We start from the raw sequence: 24,499 nt of genomic DNA on the forward strand, positions 1-24,499 counted from the left end.
CAGTGGTACACTTCCATTGAATGAAAATGACTGCGATTTGTCTGTGTGGGCTATTGATTGAACTGTTATGGCCAGGCAGCATGTCGTTAGGAATTGTAATACAAATATACAACATATAGACTGCTTTGTACTCGCCATCTTCTCAACGCCATTAAATTGTTGACCAACCGCACCCCTTCACCGACGGTGCAGTCTAATGTACCAACCGTGTCCTCGTGCCCATCACATCCACCTACCATGGTTATCATTCGAAAACATCCAACACACCTATTTGAATTTATTGAGGTAAGACATTTATTACCCGAAGGATAACTTATTATTGCACTTGTCCGCCCTGGCCTAGCTACTAATAATGGGAAGAACATAGGCCAATATAGCCGAACATAAGTCCATTTGTGAGCTCAAACCTAATGCAAAAATCTGACTTTCGAACAATGTGTCAGTCAGCCTTTTCGACTGCATGCGGGCTCACGTTTCTCGAGAGTGAAAAAAGGAACAATGCGAGGGAGTCACTTGGCTATGTTCAGTCAAAACCATACCACCCCGAAAATTATAGAGTATAGGAAGGCCTAGTAGTAAGCTACATGTCATCGTGTCTGCTTAATCTATACGCCTACACAAATGTATGGTCGTTTCTGAACTTTCTCTCTGGTCTTCACTTCCGCCTCAAAATAACCGCCCACATATTGCACACAGTTACAGTAGGCTATGATTCCAAGTTAAATTAGTATTATTGACCAGTGTTGGCCTACAAGAACGAGCATATTGTGTGGTTTGGCCACCACCCAAGTCAGTAATATGGGGTCACCACTGTGTATTTTCCTGGAAATAAATCTTACTGTTTCCCATCATTTAACTCAGTTTAATGTATTGACTATATATGGCAAAATATTCTTCACACACACACACACACACACTATTCTTGTGGGGCCAAACAATTTATTACCATTCAAAATCATATTTTCCCTAACCCCTAACCCTTAACCTAACTCTAACCTTAACCCCAACCTTAACCCTAATCCTAATTGTAACCCTAAACCTAACCCCTAAGACAAAAATAATGGGGACCGGTGATATGTCCCCACTTGTCCAAATTTTCCTTGTTTTACTAACTTTGTGAGGACTTCTGGTCCTCACAAGGATAGTAAAAAAAACCAAAACACACACACACACACACATACAAACAGACAGAGAGAGCGAGAGAGCGAGAGTTTGAGTACACTCCACTGGCTTCCAGTTGAAGCTCGCATCCGCTACAAGACCATGGTGCTTGCCTACGGAGCTGTGAGGGGAACATACCTTCAGGCTCTGATCAGGCCCTACACCCAAACAAGGGCACTGCGTTCATCCACCTCTGGCCTGCTCGCCTCCCTACCTCTGTGGAAGCACAGTTCCCGCTCAGCCCAGTCAAAACTGTTCGCTGCCCTGGCACCCCAATGGTGGAACAAGCTCCCTCACGACGCCAGGACAGCGGAGTCAATCACCACCTTCCGGAGACACCTGAAACCCCACCTCTTTAAGGAATACCTGGGATAGGATATAGTAATCCTTCTAACTCCCCCCCCCCCCCCCCCAAAAAAAAGATATAGATGTACTATTGTAAAGTGGTTGTTCCACTGGATATCATAAGGTGAATGCACCAATTTGTAAGTCGCTCTGGATAAGAGCGTCTGCTAAATGAAGTAAATGTAAATGAGTAAAATACCATGAAAACGAAAAGAGAAATAAAACAGCTGGCATTAGGCTCTTTTAATTCATTGCTAAATGTATTTTATTTTGGAGATGTTTAAACAAAAACTGTGTAAACATTGAAATAAGTTATATTGATATGTAGAAAATAAATATTTTTAAATCATAAATTAGGCAAATAAATAATACAACCCATTAGGTTGATAATAAATATCATATTTAATATTATTTAGCTTTTCAAGTAAAAAAAAAAAATCAACAAATAAATACTTAGATTAAATACTTATATATTGAGTTATAAATATTTGACTCCTGTAAATTCTAAATCCCCAATAGCTTTATCAGACTGTTATTTGATGATAATATTAAAGAAAACTTGTCCACAAGACAAGGCAACTTTGTTATGGTCATGAAAACTGGATTATTTTTCCCTTGAGAGAATGGTGATGACGACGATGATGGTGATGAGGAATAGTCTCCAACAGCATAGGCGCCTGCCAGGTCCATGATGACATGCCAATTTACATATTGTGTTCTCCAGCATGAATATATCCAATGATTCTGTTGATGGTTACGGTGCGAACCTGGAGCCCCTTCAGCACTTTACACAGATGTACCCTTTCATCAAAGGCATTTTGGTTAGCAGTACCTTGAATAGGCCTACAACCTTGTGTATCCTGAAAAGAAACAGTGTACACTGTGTCAAGTTAACTTTATCTCTATTTGGTTACACACAGTTGACATACAAATTTCTATATTTGGTTCGGAGATATTGTAGTGACCATTAATTCCACCACCCACATCCCAATGTAATCCCTGCTAACTTTAGACTGAGTACGTGAAAGGCCTCTTCATGATAGTCAAGATTGCTTTTGAAAATCTCTTACCTGCTGAGAGGACCAGACTCCCAACAAAGACGAGGAGAAGCAGTTCTGTTTAAAAAACGAAAGCAAATGAAAGGGTGAGAGAAGAGGCCATATATGTCAGTAGACTTGTGTATCCTAAACCTGCAGCTACAGTGACTTTCGTATACAAAACTGGTTGTGTTAGAAATATCTCAAAAGGCTATTTTTTAGGTCATGTCCTCTCCATGCCAGTATTTTGGCATAGTTATTCCCAGATTTTACCTCCTTAATCTCTCCGAGGTTCTGCAGCACATTGGGCCCAAGCAGTTTAGGGTCAATAGCTTGTAACATGTCGCTATAACAACGCAGATCCTCCTCAATGTTCCTCAGACACTTGTCCTATGTGATATACAAGAGAAATGACTTGTAAAAAAGTTACCAATACAGGCAGACAGTGTGTTAGATTTGCCCCCTTTAGACTGGAAATAAACATGCCATTTCTTATGGGAAAAACTGTTGCTCTGGGCAACAACAGTAATATGTAACTTATAGACAATAGCAAATAGCCTACCTGATCAAACGTTACATTTGTCACTCTGGAACATGTTGAGTGCTGTTGAGTGCTTTTGGTCTATAAAACAAAGTATAGATTATTCAGCAAAGGCTTTTAACATTGATCTTATATAGCCTTATATAGGGAAATTCACATTATTGTCTGAAAAAATTGAATACAGATCACAGAATGTGGTTATTTTTTTACCTTTGGCGCACACACTTGCACTGTCTGTGTTCTCGTGTTCAACTCCATACCCTGGTCCGTGCAGTTTATTCCTTTGAACAGGTGTTCCTAGTATTGATACGAATTTCAGGAATAGGCTACAGATATTCATTAAATAAAAAGTCTACCATCAAGAACAGTATTGGAAAATGTGCCTGTGTCTCACCTGTGCAAGCGCCTCCGTGATGTTCCAAAGTAGTGTTTGCGCAGTAGTAAGACAGTTGTCAGTTATCGGGCGGCTGCGCGACACCACTGGGCTGGACATATTCACGTGCCAGAGAGAACAAGTGAGCGCGACCAAGAGCAGCCAAGTGGCAAAATCTGACAGGTTCAAGAACAACGTAGAACAAAGACTTAAAACTTAAACTTTCTATACAAATACATTTGTCAATAATATGCCAATCATTTTTAGATGATTTTGCAGTATTCTCATGCAGGAAAAAAATATTCTCAGATAACCTGACCTATTCTAACTTTAAGCAAATAATAAATAGGCTACTTATTTTAAAACAATACTTTTGTTAGAAGAGAAAGAGATATAGGCTATAGATTACTCACAAAGCTTGGCGTTTGGCATCATGGTAATAACAATGTTTATCCTTGGTTTATCCTAATGCTTTTGTGTGTCTTGCTTCATCTCCCAGTGTTTTTATACTTTCCTGAGCAGGGAATTCCCTACCACAATAAAAATGCTTGAAAATATAAATTGAAAGTAAATCAGGTAACAATGTCACAGTGTGTAATTTTCCTAGATGCCAGCGATATCAATAATGAAACGTTTTCCCAGAGTGGAAGTGGAATTTACATTAACTGGAGTTGAGTTGATTGTATTAGATGTTTTGTTAGTGGCCACTATAACCATAGCAGTTTCTCACAGTTTGGTAGAAAACATGTGGTCACCTCTGCTCTCTAGTGGTTGGCTAGGCCTAGGTCTAGGTAATGATTCACTATGGGCTTTCACTATGGCCAAAACTCAATTACATAAGTGTTTGGAGCATTGTAGTGCAACATGAGAAAGTAGGGAAGAAACTGCCTGTTTTGCACACACAGGCAACAGTCACTTGCCTATATTCAGATATGTCATAGCATTAATGCCAATTTAATTATGTAATTGTTAACACCCGTAGAAGAAAACAACTAGTAGGCTACCCTAACATTGTCCAATTTTTAGTTTGGTTTGTATTTATAGGTTTTATGTGTTTATATATACACTGCTCAAAAAAATAAAGGGAACACTTAAACAACACATCCTAGATCTGAATGAAAGAAATAATATTATTAAATACTTTTTTCTTTACATAGTTGAATGTGCTGACAAGAAAATCACACAAAAATAATCAATGGAAATCCAATTTATCAACCCATGGAGGTCTGGATTTGGAGTCACACTCAAAATTAAAGTGGAAAACCACACTACAGGCTGATCCAACTTTGATGTAATGTCCTTAAAACAAGTCAAAATGAGGCTCAGTAGTGTGTGTGGCCTCCACGTGCCTGAATGACCTCCCTACAACGCCTGGGCATGCTCCTGATGAGGTGGTGGATGGTCTCCTGAGGGATCTCCTCTCAGACCTGGACTAAAGCATCCGCCAACTCCTGGACAGTCTGTGGTGAAACGTGGGGTTGGTGGATGGAGCGAGACATGATGTCCCAGATGTGCTCAATTGGATTCAGGTCTGGGGAACGGGCGGGCCAGTCCATAGCATCAATGCCTTCCTCTTGCAGGAACTGCTGACACACTCCAGCCACATGAGGTCTAGCATTGTCTTGCATTAGGAGGAACCCAGGGCCAACCGCACCAGCATATGGTCTCACAAGGGGTCTGAGGATCTCATCTCGGTACCTAATGGCAGTCAGGCTACCTCTGGCGAGCACATGGAGGGCTGTGCGGCCCCCCAAAGAAATGCAACCCCACACCATGACTGACCCACCGCCAAACCGGTCATGCTGGAGGATGTTGCAGGCAGCCGAATGTTCTCCACGGCGTCTCCAGACTCTGTCACGTCTGTCACGTGCTCAGTGTGAACCTGCTTTCATCTGTGAAGAGCACAGGGCGCCAGTGGCGAATTTGCCAATCTTGGTGTTCTCTGGCAAATGCCAAACGTCTTGCACGGTGTTGGGCTGTAAGCACAACCCCCACCTGTGGACGTCGGGCCCTCATACCACCCTCATGGAGTCTGTTTCTGACCGTTTGAGCAGACACATGCACATTTGTGGCCTGCTGGAGGTCATTTTGCAGGGCTCTGGCAGTGCTCCTCCTGCTCCTCCTTGCTCAAAGGCGGAGGTAGCGGTCCTGCTGCTGGGTTGTTGCCCTCCTACGGCCTCCTCCATTTCTCCTGATGTACTGGCCTGTCTCCTGGTAGCGCCTCCATGCTCTGGACACTACGCTGACAGACACAGCAAACCTTCTTGCCACAGCTCGCATTGATGTGCCATCCTGGATGAGCTGCACTACCTGAGCCACTTGTGTGGGTTGTAGACTCCGTCTCATGCTACCACTAGAGTGAAAGCACCGCCAGCATTCAAAAGTGACCAAAACATCAGCCAGGAAGCATAGGAACTGAGAAGTGGTCTGTGGTCCCCACCTGCAGAACCACTCCTTTATTGGGGGTGTCTTGCTAATTGCCTATAATTTCCACCAGTTGTCTATTCCATTTGCCCAACAGCATGTGAAATGTATTGTCAGTCAGTGTTGCTTCGTATGTGGACAGTTTGATTTCACAGAAGTGGGATTGACTTGGAGTTACATTGTGTTGTTTAAGTGTTCCCTTTATTTTTTTGAGCAGTGTATATTTATAAGGCACATGTAGGCTAATGTAGCCTTCTTAGGTCCCTCAAGCATCCTTCTGTACAATTCATTCATTCATTTGGACTGTCTCATCTACTGTCAGTTAGATCTGGTTCAGATGGGTATCAATACTGACCATAACAACACAACAATGAACTAATAAAGACACGCAAACACTTCAAACGTTTATCTCTAATTTTAATCTCTGTACACAAAACGTTTTCAGAATGCAGCATAATACAGTTGAAGGACCTTAGTATAATACGACTGAGAATAATAACAACAAAAAGAGCTGCTGGAAAATGACATTCTCTAAATGCTGAAGATGGACTAATCATACTGAACAAAGATGTCATCTTGAACCAGGCCACAAGGCATCCAAGTCTCTTTCCAGCTCAGCAACGGTTTTTTATTTAGCCCAGACCGACCAGCTATCACTTTACCATTGTCAAGAACAGTCAGCTCAGACATCTTTAGTTCTTAACCATTGAGATTGGACTCTGTCAATAATATTTTGTCTTAAAATACATTGTTTTTCTGTGGAGTAGCATTTGGGTCACAAAGCAGGGATCGAATTACATACTGACCTTTGGTGGCGCCCTAAAAATATGTTAATATTTTGAACATATGGGTGTCAATATTAGTTAAGCACCCCCATTACTTGAACTCTGCCACAAAAAACACCAAAAGGACTCGTATCTTCCATTTAATTTAAAGTGCAGACAAAAATAAGGTCATTGCAATCTGTCTGTAAACATTTGTCAAAATCAAGGGTCAACCAGTAAAGCTTCAAAACATCAGAGTGTTTAAACAGTTGGAATTATGCAACAACAGCTGTACTACATCCATTTGTGTGTCTAAATTATTCATACAAGATCTGTGTAGTTGCCACAATGTTTATACACTGGGAAGCCTAGGAGCTAATTCCTTACCAACAGCACAAACAGCTATGTGTGTTTAGTATTCTACAAAGCACCACGACTGGCTGAGCGGGGCAACAAACAGAACTCTAGTCATCTTCTGTGATCAAACTGTCACTATGACACATGGTTTATGACTGGGGCCCGGAGTTTTGCCTGAACACTTAAAACTCAGGACATTGTATGACTCCCGGTTGGGTTTGGTCCCTCTGTAGCCATGGACAACAACCCTCGTTCTGGAGAGCTAAAGCATGTACAGGCTTTTGTTCCAGCCCAGCACTAAAACAACCCTGAATCAACAAATTGCCTAGTCATCAAAGGTATTAATCAGTTATATCTGGTGTGAAAGTGCTGACCTGGAACAAAACCCTGCAAGCCTTATTGGTCTCCAGGACCAGGGTTGTTGACCAGTGCTCTGAGTTGGTTGTGGCTGTCATGTGACGTAGGTGATGATGGGGACAGGTGACCATGGGTTTTATTTGGAGAGGGTTTTCTCTGCCATGTGTCTCTGCTGGCTCTGAGCATGCCTGTGACAAGAAAGAACAACAAATAACAGTTACATTAAAGAATGCATGAAAAATCATCATTAGATCCTTTAAAAAAAAGACTAGTTTGTTTTCAGAAGATTGTATTTTAGCTGAGACTTTCCATGGCACTTGACCTCCAGAACTAAGGTTACTACAGAGACCTAATGGTGGTGCTATTAGTGGTGTTGGTGCGCAAGTGTGTGTGTATGTGTGTGTGTGTGTGTGTGTGTGTGTGTGTGTGTGTGTGTATGTGTGTGCTTTAATGCATGTACAGTATGTGTGTGTGCTTCTATGTTCACAGTACTGTACAATATGATCGTCACCTGGTCAGGTCCTCTATGTCCACCAGCATAGCATCCTGCTCCACATGGAGCTCATCTCTGATCAGCAGCAGCTGCACCAGCTCCTCATTCAGGCCTGCAACGTCACCACAACGTTATCTTAACATCCTCATAGCCCCTGGAACAACAGAGTTATGATGTTGGTGATGAAAGGTAGATTGGGTGTGTACCACAGGTGGCTGGGGCCACCTTAATTGGGGAGGACGGGCTCATAGTAATGGCTGGAATGGAATTAATGGAATAGTATCGAACACATGCTTTCTATGGGTTTTAATACCATTCCATTATTCCATTCCAGACATTATTATGAGCCGTCCCCCTCTCACCAGCCTCCGGTGGTGCATGTGCATACGTACGTGTGTGTACTCACTCTGTATCTGCGAGTGCAGATCGTTGGTGATGACCTGAAGCTGGCCCAGGCTCATGTCCCTCATGTCTCCCCTCCTCAGACTCCTCTTCATCAGACCCTCGCTGATATGGGGCAGGTGGGGCAGCTGCACACAAACAGACATGGGGACAACGTTAGAACATTAACTAGACAAGCAGGGGAACATTAGGTACAGTCATGTTTAGAGAGAAGCAATTTTGTTAAGTTACTGCCTTATTCTAAAATGGATTAAATAAAAAAAATCCTCAATCTACTATACCCCATAATGAAAAAGCAAAACAGTTTTTTAGGAATTTTTGCAATTAAAAATAATAATAATAACAGAAATACCTTATTTACATAAATATTCAGACCCTTTGCTATGGGACTCGAAATTGAGCTCAGGTGCATCCTGTGTCCATTGATCATCCTTGAGATGTTTCTACAACTTGATTGGAGTCCACCTGTGGTAAATTCAATTGATTGGACATGATTTTGAAAGGCACACAGCTGTCAATATAAGGTCCCAGAGTTGACAGTTAATTTCAGAGCAAAAATCAAGACATGAGGTCGAAGGAATTGTCCGTAGATCTCAGAGACAGGATTGTGTCGAGGCACAGATCTGGGGAAGGATATCAAAACATTTCTGCAGCATTGAAGGTCCCCAAGAACACACTGGCCTCCATCATTCTTAAATGCAAGAAGTTTGGAACCACCAAGATTTTTCCTAGAGCTGACCACCCGGCCAAACTGAGCAATTGGGGAAGGGAGGTGACCAAGAACCCGATGGTCACTCTGACAGAGCATCAGAGTTCCTCTGTGGAGATGGGCGAACCTTCCAGAAGGACAACCATCTCTGCAGCACTCCACCAATCAGGCCTTTATGGTAGAGTGGCCAGATTGAAGCCACTCCTCAGTAAAAGGCACATGACAGCCTGCTTGGAGTTTGCCAAAAGGCACTTAAAGGACTCTCAGACCATGAGAAACAAGATTCTCCTGTCTGATGAAACCAAGATTGAACTCTTTGGCCTGAATGCCAAGCGTCACGTCTGAAGGAAACCTATCATCATCCCTATAGTGAAGCATGGTGGTGGCAGCATCATGCTGTGGGGATGTTTTTCAGTGGCAGGTACTGGGAGACTAATCAGGATCAAAGGAAAGATGAACGGAGCAAAGTACAGAGAGATCCTTAATGAAAACCTGCTCAGGACCTCAGAATGGGGCGAAGGTTCGCCTTCCAACAGAATAACAACCCTCCCTAAGCACACAGCTAAGACAACGCAGGAGTGGCTTTGGGACAAGTCTCTGAATGTCCTTGAGTGGCCCAGCCAGAGTCTGGACTTGATCCCGATCGAAGATCTCTGGAGAGACCTGGAAATAGATGTGAAGCGACCCTCCCCATCCAACCTGACAGAGCTTGAGAGGATCTGCAGAGAAGAATGGGAGAAACTCCCCAAGTACAGGTGTGCCAAGCTTGTAGCGTCATACCCAAGAAGACTCAAGGCTGTAATCGCTGCAAAAGGTGCTTCAACAAAGTACTGAGTACAGGGTCTGAATACTTATGTAAATGTGATATTTCAGTGAAATGTTTTTTTTGTTTCTTTTAAATCGCACAAATTTCTAAAATGTAACAAAATGTGGAAAAAGTGAATGTGTCTGAATACTTTTTGAATGCACTGTATTTGGGCCTTTGGGGTTAGGGTGATTACAGTGCTTTCAAAAAGTATTCACGCCCCCAACTTTTTCCACATTGTTTGTGTTAAAATGTGGGATTGAAGTGGATTTAATTGTCTTTTTTTGTCATCAATAATACGCACAAAATTCTCTAATGTCAAAGAGCTTTGCACACCTGGATTGCACAATATTTGCACATCATTTTTCACATTATTTAAATTCTTCAAGCTCTGTCAAGTTAGTTGTTGATCATTACTAAACAGCCATTTTCAAGTCTTGCCATAGATTTTCAAACCGATTTAAGTCACAACTGTAACTAGGGCACTCAGGAACATTCAATGTCATCTTGGTAAGCAACTCCAGTGTATATTTGACCTTGTGTTTTAGGTTATTGTGCTGCTGAAAGGTGAATGTCTCCCAGTGTCTGTTGGAAAGCAGACTGAACCAGGTTTTCCTCTAGGATTTTGCCTGTGGTTAGCTATATTCCATTTCTAAAATACTCCCTAGTCCTTGCTGATGACAAGCATACCCATAACATTATGCAGCCACCAGAATGCTTGAAAATATGAAGAGCGATACTCAGTGATGTGTTGTGTTGGATTTGCCCCAAACATAATGCTTTGTATTCAGGACATTAAGTCAATTTCTTTGCCACATTTTCTGCAGTTTTACCTTTGTGCCTTATTGCACACAGGATGCATGTTTTTGAATATTTTTTTCCAGTCCAGGTTTCCTTCTTTTCACTCTGTCATTTAGGTTAATATTGTGGAGTAACTAAAATGTTGTTGTTTCATCCTCAGTTTTTTTCCCATCACAGCCATTTAAAACATGTAACTGTTTTAAAGTCACCATTGTCCTCATGGTGAAATCCCTAAGTGGTTTCCTTCCTCTCTGGCAACGGAGTTAGGAAGGACGTCTGTATCTTTGTAGTGACTGTGTGTATTCATACACCATCCAAAGTGTAATGAATAATTTCACCATGATCAAAGATATTCAATGTCTGATTTTTATTTTATTTTTTACTCATCTACCAATAGGTGCCCTTCTTTGCAAGGCATTGGAAAACCTATTGTCTTTGTGGTTGAATCTGTTTTAAATTCACTGCTCGACTGAGGGACCTTACAGATAATTGTATGCGTGTGGCACAGAGATGAGGTAGTCATAAAAAAAATATGTTAAACACTATTATTGCACACAGAGTGAGTCCATGCAACTTATTATGTGACTTGTTAAGCACATTTTTACTCCTGAACTTATTTAGGCTTGCTATAATAAAGGGGTTGTATACTTATTGACTCAAGACATTTTAGCTTTCGATTTTTAATGAATTGGTAAAAAAAAAAAAAAACATAATTCCATTTTGACTTTATGGGGTATTGTGTGTAGGACAGTGACACAACATCTCAATTTAATCCATTTTAAATTCAGGCTGTAACACAACAAAATGTGGAAAATGTCAAGGGGTGTGAATAATTTCTGAAGGCAATGTATATGCAAATAATTCAATCCTTTCTGTTATCCTGATCTTAGAGCAGTTTCTTTAGACCGGGGCAAGTTAAATGCCATCATCTCACTATTGTTTGTTTAGGTACTGACACACACATAAAGAGTTCAGTAAAACTCCAGTCAGGGGGGAATTCACTCGGTCTGACACACAATGACTGTATGGTCGTACTTACAACTCATTCACCACAATCTTAGGGCGGGGAAAATATAAAAATTACACTACTTCTAGGTAGCTACCAATTTCTTAGAAGTGCTAAAGCTTGTTCCAAAAAAGCACTAAGTCGACTGTTTATTCCAGTAAATTACTAGGTCGACTGTTTATTCCAGTAAATTACTAGGTCGACTGTTTATTCCAGTAAATTACTAGGTCGACTGTTTATTCCAGTAAATTACTAAATCGACTGTTTATTCCAGTAAATTACTAAATCGACTGTTTATTCTAGTAAATTACTAGGTCGACTGTTTATTCCAGTAAATTACTAGGTCGACTGTTTATTCCAGTAAATTACTAGGTCGACTGTTTATTCCAGTAAATTGCTAAATTGACTGTTTATTCCAGTAAATTACTAAATTGACTGTTTATTCCAGTAAATTACTAGGTCGACTGTTTATTCCAGTAAATTACTAAATTGACTGTTTATTCCAGTAAATTACTAAATTGACTGTTTATTCCAGTAAATTACTAAGTCGACTGTTTATTCCAGTAAATTACTAAATTGACTGTTTATTCCAGTAAATTACTAGGTCGACTGTTTATTCCAGTAAATTACTAGGTCGACTGTTTATTCCAGTAAATTACTAGGTCGACTGTTTATTCCAGTAAATTACTAAGTCGACTGTTTATTCCAGTAAATTACTAAATTGACTGTTTATTCCAGTAAATTACTAAATTGACTGTTTATTCCAGTAAATTACTAGGTCGACTGTTTATTCCAGTAAATTACTAGGTCGACTGTTTATTCCAGAAAATTACTAAATTGACTGTTTATTCCAGTAAATTACTGAATTTACTGTTTATTCCAGTAAATTACTAGGTCGACTGTTTATTCCAGTAAATTACTAAATTGACTGTTTATTCCAGTAAATTACTAAATTGACTGTTTATTCCAGTAAATTACTAGGTCGACTGTTTATTCCAGTAAATTACTAGGTCGACTGTTTATTCCAGAAAATTACTAAATTGACTGTTTATTCCAGTAAATTACTGAATTGACTGTTTATTCCAGTAAATTACTAAGTCGACTGTTTATTCCAGTAAATTACCAGGTTGACTGTTTATTCCAGTAAATTACTAAATTGACTGTTTATTCCAGTAAATTACTAAATTGACTGTTTATTCCAGTAAATTACTAAATTGACTGTTTATTCCAGTAAATTACTAAGTCGACTGTTTATTCCAGTAAATTACTAAATTGACTGTTTATTCCAGTAAATTACTAAATTGACTGTTTATTCCAATAAATTACTAAATTGACTGTTTATTCCAGTAAATTACTAAGTCGACTGTTTATTCCAGTAAATTGCTAGGTCGACCAGCTGAGGCTAATAAACACTCTGTCCCGCCCCGGCTGCCTGTCAGGCCTCTTGCACGCACACAGTCACACACACAGTCAAACGCACACAGTCACATACACACAGTCACACGCACACTGTCATAGTCACACACACATAGTCACACACACACACACACACACACTGAGGACAGAGGACAACCCAAGCCAGATGCCATATCCTACTTATCTTTGTTTGCAATCATAATAAGAGTAACCTGCTTAATTGCTTGCTCAGAAGTTAATTGCTTGCTCAGAAGTTAATTGCTTGCACATACACTACCGTTCAAACGTTTGGGGTCACTTCGAAATTTCCTTGTTTTTGAAAGAAAAGCATATTTTTTGTCCATTAATTAAAATAACATCAAATTGATCAGAAATACAGTGTAGACAATGTTAATGTTTCTTTCAAAAACAAGGAAATTTCTAAGTGACCCCAAACTTTTGAACGTTAGTGTAAGTTAAAATGGTTTGAAGTACAAGTGTTTTTCCATCACCCTGGGCCTCAGATCACACAGGAAAGAGTTCTCAAAGGCCTCAGGAACTCATGACAATCCAATCTGGAACTGGCTGAGACGGCAGAATTTCACTCTCTGTACCAGGAAACATGAAAAAGTTTCATTGTTCTCGTTGTTTGACTGAAAGTGGTATCAGTTTCATTTCAACCAACATCTGATCTTGAGAATAATTGGCTTCTTAGCCATTACATTAGGGCTTTTTAGCCAGTGCTTTTAACACCAACAACTGTAAACGGAAATACGATGCTATTAATTTTGTACTATGCCCTTGCATCGAAGATGCATCTTGCATATTGAATGTAAATGCATGTACCCAGAATAATTCTAAATACATATTTTTCTGACATGAGGAAAGATAGAGGTTGTGTCAAAGGGCAGTAGCCTGGATTCTAACCTATGTCAACACCAGACATGTGTGTCTTAAGCTGCAGCTTAGACCGCTACACCACGCTAGCTATTAAATGTGTTATTCTGACTGCACCATGGCCTCAAGTGTCCTCTCTCTCCAGCCAAGTCAACTTATCAGAAATGACAGGTCTACAACACACACACACACACTGACCAGGTCGGCGACGGGAGAGCGGCGGTGGATCTGGATCTGTCTCTCCACCTCTACCTGCATGCGGGCCATAGGGCGAGCCAACGCCAGGGCCACCCGTGCCTCCTCTTGGAGCCGCCGCTGCACCCGCCAGAAGCCACAATCCTCCAGGGGGTCTGAGTCCTCCTCTCCCGTGTCCCGGTCCGACAGGGACGAACTCTGCTTGCTCTGGATGGACGCACAAATACACCACAGTAAGTACACATACACAGGCTAGTTATACAGAATCATAGATTGTAATGTAAATACATGCATACTTCATAGTCATCAAACACAAACACATTGGTGTGTGTGCTCACACACACATTCCACAGTCAATTAGCTTCTTTTTCTCCTGTTAAGTCCTGTTAGGTCAGGTTCCAAAGTATCAGTTGTGTGAATGAGAACACACGCCACACACACATCTACATCTTTAGCGTGTACCACAGGTGACAGCGGCGTGTCCAGGCTGGTCTCTGTCCTGCTGTCCTCTGCATCGCTGTCCTTGTCACTGTTGCTGTCATTCACAAAACACACCTGCAGGTTCACACCGCTTTGAGGCCTGACAGTGAGAGAGAGAGAGAGGGACAGGAGATAGAAAAGGAGAGGGGGAGAGAGAGATTGAACAATCAAATCACAGCCTGAAAAAAAGGGGAGCAGGAGGGAGAGGAATACAGTTAGATGAAGGAAGGGGGCGAGATAATCGCTCAATTCCAAATGTATCCATATAACCCTACCCCTGATCCATATAACCCCACCCCTGATCCATATAACCCTACCCCTGATCCATATAACCTTACCCCTGATCCATATAACCCCACCCCTGATCCATATAACCCTACCCCTGATCCATATAATCCTACAAATCCTGGCTGCATTTCCTTCACTGTCCTTCGCTAATCTAAGGTCTGACTTTCAAAAAACATGAAAGGTGGAGCTATTGCTTTTACACCAGTAACCCAGCCATAGAGGCGGCAGGTAGCCTAGCTGTGAAGAGCATTGGGCCAGTAACCGAAAGGTCGCTGGTTTGAATCCCCGAGCCGGAAAGGTGGAAAAATCTGCCGTTCTGTTCTTGAACAAGGCAGTTAGCCCCTGACAACATAGCCTTCCATTAAGAAAGCGACCCGCACCTCTCTGATTCAGAGGGGTTGGGTTAAATGCGGAAGACACATTTCAGTTGAAGGCATTCAGTTGTATAACTGACTAGGTATCTCCCTTATCCCTTCCCTTCACTCAGATCCACACAGGGGAGTGAATGAGGGCAGAAGGGATTGTGTGCAACCTGGACTCAGGGGTAAACATAACACAGTAAACGTGAATTGGTCTCCCTCCATTTAGTATGATATGCTATGTTTCGTATGGTATGTATTCATTTGTGGATGTCCATCATCCATTAAGTATAATATGTTACGAATTGCCATTCATACAATATGTTATGAATTTGCAATACGTATGATATTTTACAAATTCCCGAAATGTTGTTGCTAACATTAGCTAGGTGGCTAACATTAGCTAGAATAGGGGTTAGGGTTAGGAGTTAGGTTAAAGGGTTAAGGTTAGGGTTAGGGAAACGGTTAGCTAACATGCTAAATAGTTCCAAAGTAGCTAAAAATTAGTAAGTTGCTAATTAACTGCTAAAGTTGTCCATGATGAGATTCGAACACACAACCTTTGGGTTGCTAGAAGTTTGCTGTATTTACCTTCTGTCTTATGCAACCATACCAACAGTAACATATCATACTAACTTGAGCGTTCCGGATTTTTGTTTACTATGTTACCTTGGGCATTGTGCGGTTTCGTTTGGTAACATCATATGTCGTCACAAGCAATAACAAAATGGTAAATGAAACAACCAGACCCATAACATGACATAATAATTGGAACCATTGAAATCTCTCAGCCACAGTGATGACGAGTCAAACAGACTCTCAGTCACCTTCAGTAAGCAAGACTTTTCAGTCATCATAACAGTCCATACGTCATTCATTCAAGAAGCTCTCACTAAACAAGATGTGAGAATTTGGTTGAAACCTAGACTCCTTGCTTCAAAGTTGGAATAGGAACTGCACTCAACCCCTAAAAGCCTGTTAGCGTTGGAATTTCCACCTTACAATGTACCGGTAGGTACACTTTGACCTCCACTAAGGGTCATGTGACCAGAGAACGTTCAATAGGAGCAGTGGACAGAAAGAGGCAACACTTCTTTATTTCCAGTAGCTTGACCACAGACAGATGAGCACTTCCCTAAACTGGACTGAAAAGGGGCGGTCCCCTTTATTTAGGATAAACACCAACCCCTTTTCCAGGAAAATGTGTAGGTGTAGTTCACTCGTCAGAGAGACTTGCCATTTCTGAAGGCATGGCATAACCTCGTGTGTCTATACTCATAAACTTAGTGTGTGGGTGTAGTATGCTTTGGGTTTGTGGATTCAGTGGTTACGTGTGAATGCACAGTATTTTAGCGTGTGACATTTGTGTCATTTGAAGTGACATTGTGCATTTGTTTTTGTGTGTTTGCACTATGCTATGAGCTGATGAGTATTTATAAGTCAGTGTGAGAAGATTACATTGATCAGTATGTCCATGTGCTGTAAGCTTATTACATCTGTATCCTTCCCCGTTCAGCCATTTACAGTCAGTGACTCTCGTCTTGCCCTTTAGAATGAAGCTCTTGTGTTACTGTTACTGGGTGAAAAACAGAGAAATCAATGTAGCTTTCCGGGAAGCCACTCTGTCTTTCTCTATACATTTTCTTGTCTCCCCCTGTGGGATTTTCTCCGCCTAAATGACTCATTTCAGGGAGGATAAACTAACACTTTGACATATAAATAAAAAAAGGCATCTGCCACTTCCAGACAAAGGGCCAATCCCAAATTTCCCCCTATCCCCTAGGCCAGTGGTTCTGTTGTTGCCCGGAAGTAACTCGCTCAATGGCTTGGTAATTATAATGAACACAAATATAAAAGCAACATGCAACAATTTCAACGATTTTACTGAGTTACAGTTCATATAAGGAAATCAGTCAATTGAAATGAATTCACTCGGCCCTAATCTATGGATTTCACATGACTGGGCAGTGGCGCAGCTATGGGTGGGCCTGGGAGGGCATAGGCCCATCCACTTGGGAGCCAGGCCCAGCCAATCAGAATGAGGTTTTCAACACAAAAGTGCTTTATTACAGACATAAATACTTTTTCGTTTCAACAGCTGTCTGGGTGGCTGGTCTCAGACGATCCCACAGGTGAATAAGCCCGATGTGGAGGTCCTAGGCTGGCGTGGTTACACGTGGTCTGCAGTTGTGAGGCCAGTTGGAAGTACTGCCAAATTCTCTAAAACGACGTTGGAGGCAGCTTATGGTAGAGAAATGAACATCCAATTCTCTGGAAACAGCTCTGTTGGACATTCTTGCAGTCAGCATGCCAATTGCACACTGCCTCAAAACTTGAGACACCTGTGGCATTGTGTTGTGTGACAAAACTACACATTTTAGAGTGGCCTTTTATTGTCCCCAGCACAAGGTGCACCTGTGTATTGATCATGCTGTTTAATCAGCTTCTTGATATACCACACCTGTCAGGTGGATGGATTATCTTGGCAAAGGAGAAATGCTCACTAACAGGGACGTAAACAAATTTGTGCACACAATTTTAGAGAAAAAAGCTTTTTATGTGTATGGTATATTTCTGGGAGATTTTACTTCAGCTCATGAAACATGGGACCAAAACTGTTGTGTTTATATTTTGGTTCTGTGTACTGTGAGCATGCTTTTCCTGTGTGAGTTTATGGTTCCTCCATAATATCTGTCATGCTCACGTGAGAGATGTAACACCTGGCTCTGGTCTACTTAGGGAGGGATCGGAATTTACAGCTTGGTTACCTGGAGGAAAATGGGCAAGGGTCATCGCTTTTTACATTTCAGTCAAGGGGAGGGTTTAGTATTTTGTAATTGTAATTTATGGAATTTCTATATTTCTCAGTGTTTTAGAACTAGATGCTTATTAGGATATATATATCAATGTGTGCCCGATGCCGCCCCTCATCTCTGATTCTCTGCTGATCGTGCAATATCATGTGCGCCTATAGGCCATTTAGTGTAGTCTCAATCAAATGATCCATAGGCTGTAGGCTACGAAGTGCATGCTCGGAGAAGCACAGAGTAAAGTTGTATTTCTAAGATAGCTGCTAGGATGGTGTAAATAAAACTAGGCTGCATTGGACATTATAACCCTGAGCCCCGGCCTGTTTGCTCTTCCTGATAAAAAAAAAAAACGTTTTTGTGTGCCTAACCAATGGCTGTGCTTTGTAGGCCTACGGTTATAGTTCAGGAGTAGAGTCAAAGGCTTCTCCTGAAAAGAATTGTTGATTAGGCCTAGTCTAAAAGAATGCACTATCTTGCATGCGGACTAGTCTATAGCCTATGTTCTGTTCAGTTTGAGAAGGAGAGCGTGAAGGTGAAGAGAACTACTTTGATAGCTTGCTACTACTATAATTGATTTGATTAAAAACAATATGTTTCTTGCCCATGATGTATTTATCAGAGTTATTGACCTCACAATAAGCCAGATTTGAGTAACGTACATTGTGGTGCTGAAACTTGAAGCAGCAGCCTCAGCACAATGAATCCGAAATGGACGGCTCATGGTGCTGAAAGTAGTCAAATTCCAGTAGGCATAATTCATTTAAACCGTCTTAATTTTAGTTAGACTTTACTAACAACAAGAGGGCTTTGTGTTGGAGCCTATTTCTTCCTATTTACTAAATATGAGGTCAGTCTACCTGTTTGACAGACTAAATTAGGCTATAAGCGGCTATATCCATAGATGTGTCGGTCAATTCCTCCACCCACCATACACTCTTTAAATGGCCTTCCTCCGTGTCGGTGAAGGGCTGTAAAGTTAAAGAACATTTTAAAATTCACAGGCCTACCCCTTGTTAGTTTTGAAGAAAATAAAACAGATCTCATTAGTGCTTTAGCCCGCAATGCTTTCTGCTAGAAACAAGCTGTAAAAGACCCGGGTAAGACGTGACTCGGATGCATATGGGGATATTTTGTTTTGTTTCTTTGACATTCAGATGCTGAGCTACAACCTTCTATAGCCGAGGAGACAAAACATGGACTTTTCTTGGGAAGTAATATAATTCTGTCACTATCAATTGATTAAGGTATTCCCTTCCTGTACAACAGGCCCAGAGTATGTTTAAACCCAGACAGCCTTTAGGGAAACACTTGTGACCTTCTCTCGTTGGGTTAAGCAAGGGAAGAAGAGTAACATTAGCCAGCAGTTAAAGCATACATTTTTTCCGTCAGTAGGCCTACTCTGTGTGGGGTGGAAAGATAGGCCTAACTTTTGAAAGTACCATGCTCAGATTCCTAATAACATCTCAGATTAAAATATTTGCAAACAGGGACAGTTTCGTTGCAAACACGACACACTGATTTTGCATTAAGAAATATGATCAAATGAACACACAGGCCTATCTCTCTGTCCATTCTTAGCCTGTAAATTCAGTTATTTGTGTGGTAATAAAAAAGATTCAGCTAATATGTACATGGCATAGAATTGCATGACATTTTTTAAAAGGCTATTTTTTCTCGGACCTGCAAACACGATGATAGATTCGTGCAATGCTTTTACTATAAAGGAGATCTTTCCACCCCTGCTCTTGTCCATGGCTGGTCTGCAAACCCACAACCTTCTGGCCCGCAGTTCTTTGCTCTATCAAAATTCATGCGCTGCCATCTAATGCGTACAGGATAAAGAACAGTTTCTAAAACTGCATATCTAAGGCTCTGGTCTGTCCAAGAAGTGAGAGTAAACGGTAAGCATGTTCTCTGCTTTCCACTTTATGTTTTTATTATAATTTTTGGTATATGGGAGGGTCATTTGTTTTTAAGCGTTCAGGGAGGGTTTAGGGAAAATATATTTTGCTGAAGGGAGGGCTATCCATTTCTATTTCAGAGAGGTCTGATTTTCTCCATGTAAACCGTATTATAAATAACGTTCACTCTCTTATTGTCCCCTCTCGTTCGCCAGTGAGATGTTTGCCCAGGGGATATAAGTAGACCAGAATGGCCCCGCCCCAAAAAGAAAAAATAGGGATTGGGGTGTATCAATTTCTCTACCGTCTCTGCTCTCTACTCAAGGAGTAGAATGAGGCTACCCCTAGAGACGATGATCAGTTTTAAACAGAAGGAATGCTGATCCTAGACCTGTGCCTAGTTCTCTTCCGCTAGAAAGTACGTCAAACACTCACTGAGCTCCACAGCATCACACCATCTAGTGGTGGAAAGGGTGCAACACAACTGACTCAATATTTGTAGTATGACGCTATTATTGCATACTGATACCGCAGCAGCTAAAACTGTCCTGAAACTACGGGTGATCCCATATTTTATAATACTACAACACACACTAAATTAAACAAAAAATTCCAAATGAACCTACCTATTTCCGATAAAGAGCATAAGCAAGCAGACAGACACATGCACGCACGAACACACGCACACTATCAGGTATACTCATGCATTAGCACCATCAGACACACCCACCGGGAGGAAATGCCATTCTTGCTGCAGCTGGTGTAGATGGCTGGCTCCTCGTCGTCATAGAAACTGCCAAAGGCTAGTTTCTGCCTGATGGACTCTCTGTCATTCCTCTGGGCCTGGTGGAGGCATATATAAGAGATCAATACTCCACAGTACAATAGTACAACAATACCACAATAAACCTCAAGTAAAAACCCTGATGATAAAAACAGGCATCAACCCAATGATAAAGATGAAGGATTTTAATTCATTGGCATTTTTAAGAGGCAAAGGAACTAAGATGACTGGACAACATTAAAATATATAGTAGGTGGGACAATTAAGTAAAATGTGAAAACTATAGTCAGTATAACAACAAATAACGCATAGTATAGTATTGCTTAAACCGAGGGACTAGAGAGATGTAGAGTTGGGGTATGGTCATACAAGCACACAGAGAAGAGATGGGTGAAGGAAGGAGGGAGGATGAAGAAGAAGGAATGGTTGGAGCGTTATAATGGAGTCTGACTTGCTGGGATGTTAAATCACTGTGGACTCAGTGAGTCGTGAGGAGAAGGGAAAGAGCAACGCATCCGGGCGGAACACAGACACACACACACACACACACACACACACACACACACACACACACACACACACACACACACACACACACACACACACACACACACACACAGATAAATGTGCAGTCACCTCGCATTGATTTTATCTCATCTTTCTTTGTCCTCGCCTTTAATATCTCTTGTCATCTTAACTGTCATATAGTCTCTCCTCTCCTCTTCCTCTCTTTACCTGGTCTGTCCCATCTCCCATGTCTGACTACTTTTTGATCTACCTGTATCTCTATTTTCCTGTTCTTTCTGTTTGTACTCTACACCCACTACATCCAAAGAACATTGTTTCTTGGGCAGGTTGTTTGTGTCATATAGCTTTTAGATCGACGTACACATCCTTTCTTCATAGAGGCCTGCTCCTGCAACCACACAGATAGAGATCCAATGGAAATGCATCATGCAACAGTAAACATGATTTTCCTTTCCAGATTTTATGTTTACAGTCCGTGACTGCGCCCACATCCCTCAGGGACATCACACACACACACACACACACACACACACACACACACACACACACACGCGCGCGCGCATAGTGATTAGATGGTGCTGTGATGTAACATCATAAATCACAGATGGACGCTCCCATTGTAGAGGAAGCAGCCAACGCTCCACCCACGCTAGTCTCCTCACACTGGAGACCGAGACAGTTACTGTGTTACACACAGCCAGGTACTGTCTTACTGGGTAGATAGACCATCTACACACAGCCAGGTACTGTCTTACTGGGTAGATAGACCATCTACACACAGCCAGGTACTGTCTTACTGGTAGATAGACCATCTACACACAGCCAGGTACTGTCTTACTGGTAGATAGACCATCTACACACAGCCAGGTACTGTCTTACTGGTAGATAGACCATCTACACACAGCCAGGTACTGTCTTACTGGTAGATAGACCATCTACACACAGCCAGGTACTGTCTTACTGGTAGATAGACCATCTACACACAGCCAGGTACTGTCTTACTGGTAGATAGACCATCTACACACAGCCAGGTACTGTCTTACTGGTAGATAGACCATCTACACACAGCCAGGTACTGTCTTACTTGGTAGATAGACCATCTACACACAGCCAGGTACTGTCTTACTGGTAGATAGACCATCTACACACAGCCAGGTACTGTCTTACTGGTAGATAGACCATCTACACACAGCCAGGTACTGTCTTACTGGTAGATAGACCATCTACACACAGCCAGGTACTGTCTTACTGGTAGATAGACCATCTACACACAGCCAGGTACTGTCTTACTGGTAGATAGACCATCTACACACAGCCAGGTACTGTCTTACTGGTAGATAGACCATCTACACACAGCCAGGTACTGTCTTACTGGGTAGATAGACCATCTACACCACAGCCAGGTACTGTCTTACTGGTAGATAGACCATCTACACACAGCCAGGTACTGTCTTACTGGTAGATAGACCATCTACACCACAGCCAGGTACTGTCTTACTGGTAGATAGACCATCTACACACAGCCAGGTACTGTCTTACTGGTAGATAGACCATCTACACACAGCCAGGTACTGTCTTACTGGGTAGATAGACCATCTACACCACAGCCCATATGAAACATAAACAACACACACTGTATGATGTTTTAGGTATATGATACTGAACGTCTTAGCTGTAAAAACACTAACATACCTCACATGTACACGTACACCTAGCAGCACATACGCAGAAATGCACACCTCCAAACAACATACACAGCAGAAATGTACACAGACAGGATGGCAAACCAAAAACTACAGGCTAATATATATAGTCGGAAATAGATGTGCAATCTTGTCAAATATACGCACGGACACACCCTGGTGTGATACAATCACACACACATAAATACATAACCCACAGATTCATCTAACATACCTATATTAACCTAACATTGCTATATGAACCTAACATACAGTATTTCAATACATGTAAACACATTATACTACAAGAACATACACACACCATACAAACACACACCTGGTAAACACGTTTCTCCTGGTGCACCATTCTTCAGCACATTGTACAGGCAGCAGCCCTACCCTTCCATACACTGCAGTGAGCCAGACCCAGGAGACCCACTCATATACCTCAACTACATGCAGAAGGGAGGGGGAAGAAGAGGGAGAGGGAGAGGGATGGATAGAGGGAGAGGGAGAGGGATGGATAGAGGGAGAGGGATGGATAGAGGGAGAGGGAGAGGGATGGATAGAGGGAGAGGGATGGATAGAGGGAGAGGGGAGAGGGATGGATAGAGGGAGAGGGATGGATAGAGGGAGAGGGATGGATAGAGGGAGAGGGAGAGGGATGGATAGAGGGAGAGGGGAGAGGGATGGATAGAGGGAGAGGGGAGAGGGATGGATAGAGGGAGAGGGGAGAGATTCTGCGCAGCTGATGGAAAGACGTAGGCGCTCTCCACTACTCTCCTCTGTGTGACTGTTTAGCTGCTGCTTTCTATACCTGCTATCTGCTCCTCCATCTCTTTCTTTCTCTGTATCCTCCATTCCCCTCTTTCTCTTTCTTTCATTTTTTAACATTACAAAACATACACATGTAAAAGGGCTCATGAGTGGCGCGGTGGTCGAAGGCATTGCATCTCAGTGCAAGAGGCGTCACTACAGTCCCTGGTTCGAATCCAGGCTGTATCACATCTGGCCGTGATTGGGAGTCCCATAGGGTGGCGCACAATTGGCCCAGCGTTGTCCGGGTTTGACCGGGGTAGACCGTTATTGTAAATAAGAATTTGTTCTTAATTGACTTGCCTAGTTAAAGAAAGATTTTTTTAAATTACAACAGACGCACACAAACATCAAAGACATCACACCTGCCCAGACCCACCTGTTCTCACATCTGCCCAGATCCACCTGTTTTCACACCTGCCCAGGTCCACCTGTTTTCACACCTGCCCAGACCCACCTGTTCTCACACCTACCCAGACCCACCTGTTCTCACACCTACCCAGACCCACCTGTTCTCACACCTGCCCAGACCCACCTGTTCTCACACCTGCCCAGACCCACCTGTTCTCACACCTACCCAGACCCACCTGTTCTCACACCTGCCCAGACCCACCTGTTTTCACACCTGCCCAGACCCACCTGTTCTCACACCTGCCCAGACCCAGCTGTTCTCACACCTGCCCAGACCCACCTGTTCTCACACCTGCCCAGACCCACCAGTTCTCACATCTGCCCAGATCCACCTGTTTTCACACCTGCCCAGGTCCACCTGTTTTCACACCTGCCCAG

At 42.1% G+C, this 24,499-nt stretch overlaps 2 protein-coding genes across 4 annotated transcripts; both read right to left on the bottom strand.

Moving 5' to 3' along the window:
• Window positions 1-1,776: 1,776 nt before the first annotated feature.
• Window positions 1,777-3,908, bottom strand: LOC115169258 (interleukin-12 subunit alpha). Its single transcript, XM_029724720.1, has 7 exons — window positions 3,871-3,908; window positions 3,479-3,633; window positions 3,295-3,381; window positions 3,106-3,165; window positions 2,817-2,933; window positions 2,577-2,621; window positions 1,777-2,366 (listed from the first exon to the last, which is right to left on the bottom strand). Exons 1-7 carry the CDS (start codon window positions 3,890-3,892, stop codon window positions 2,211-2,213), a joined length of 642 nt encoding a protein of 213 aa, XP_029580580.1. The 5' UTR covers window positions 3,893-3,908; the 3' UTR covers window positions 1,777-2,210.
• Window positions 3,909-6,281: 2,373 nt separating this feature from the next.
• Window positions 6,282-23,410, bottom strand: LOC115169922 (schwannomin-interacting protein 1). 3 transcript variants are annotated; one of them, XM_029726045.1, is made up of 7 exons: window positions 23,232-23,410; window positions 20,631-20,743; window positions 14,525-14,642; window positions 14,066-14,269; window positions 8,259-8,382; window positions 7,871-7,964; window positions 6,282-7,547 (listed from the first exon to the last, which is right to left on the bottom strand). In XM_029726045.1, the coding sequence occupies exons 1-7, from the start codon at window positions 23,259-23,261 to the stop codon at window positions 7,496-7,498; spliced, it is 735 nt and encodes a 244-aa protein (XP_029581905.1). In that variant the 5' UTR covers window positions 23,262-23,410; the 3' UTR covers window positions 6,282-7,495. The 3 variants fall into 3 exon arrangements, with proteins under 3 accessions (XP_029581905.1, XP_029581907.1, XP_029581906.1); XM_029726047.1 differs by lacking the exon at window positions 6,282-7,547 and having other exon boundaries at window positions 7,874-7,964; window positions 8,245-8,382; XM_029726046.1 differs by lacking the exons at window positions 6,282-7,547; window positions 7,871-7,964 and adding an exon at window positions 7,983-8,006 and having other exon boundaries at window positions 8,245-8,382.
• Between the last annotated feature and the right edge of the window lie 1,089 nt (window positions 23,411-24,499).

Source organism: Salmo trutta, chromosome 31 (genome assembly GCF_901001165.1).
Source record: "Salmo trutta chromosome 31, fSalTru1.1, whole genome shotgun sequence".
In the NCBI taxonomy this organism is placed as follows: Eukaryota; Metazoa; Chordata; class Actinopteri; order Salmoniformes; family Salmonidae; genus Salmo; species Salmo trutta.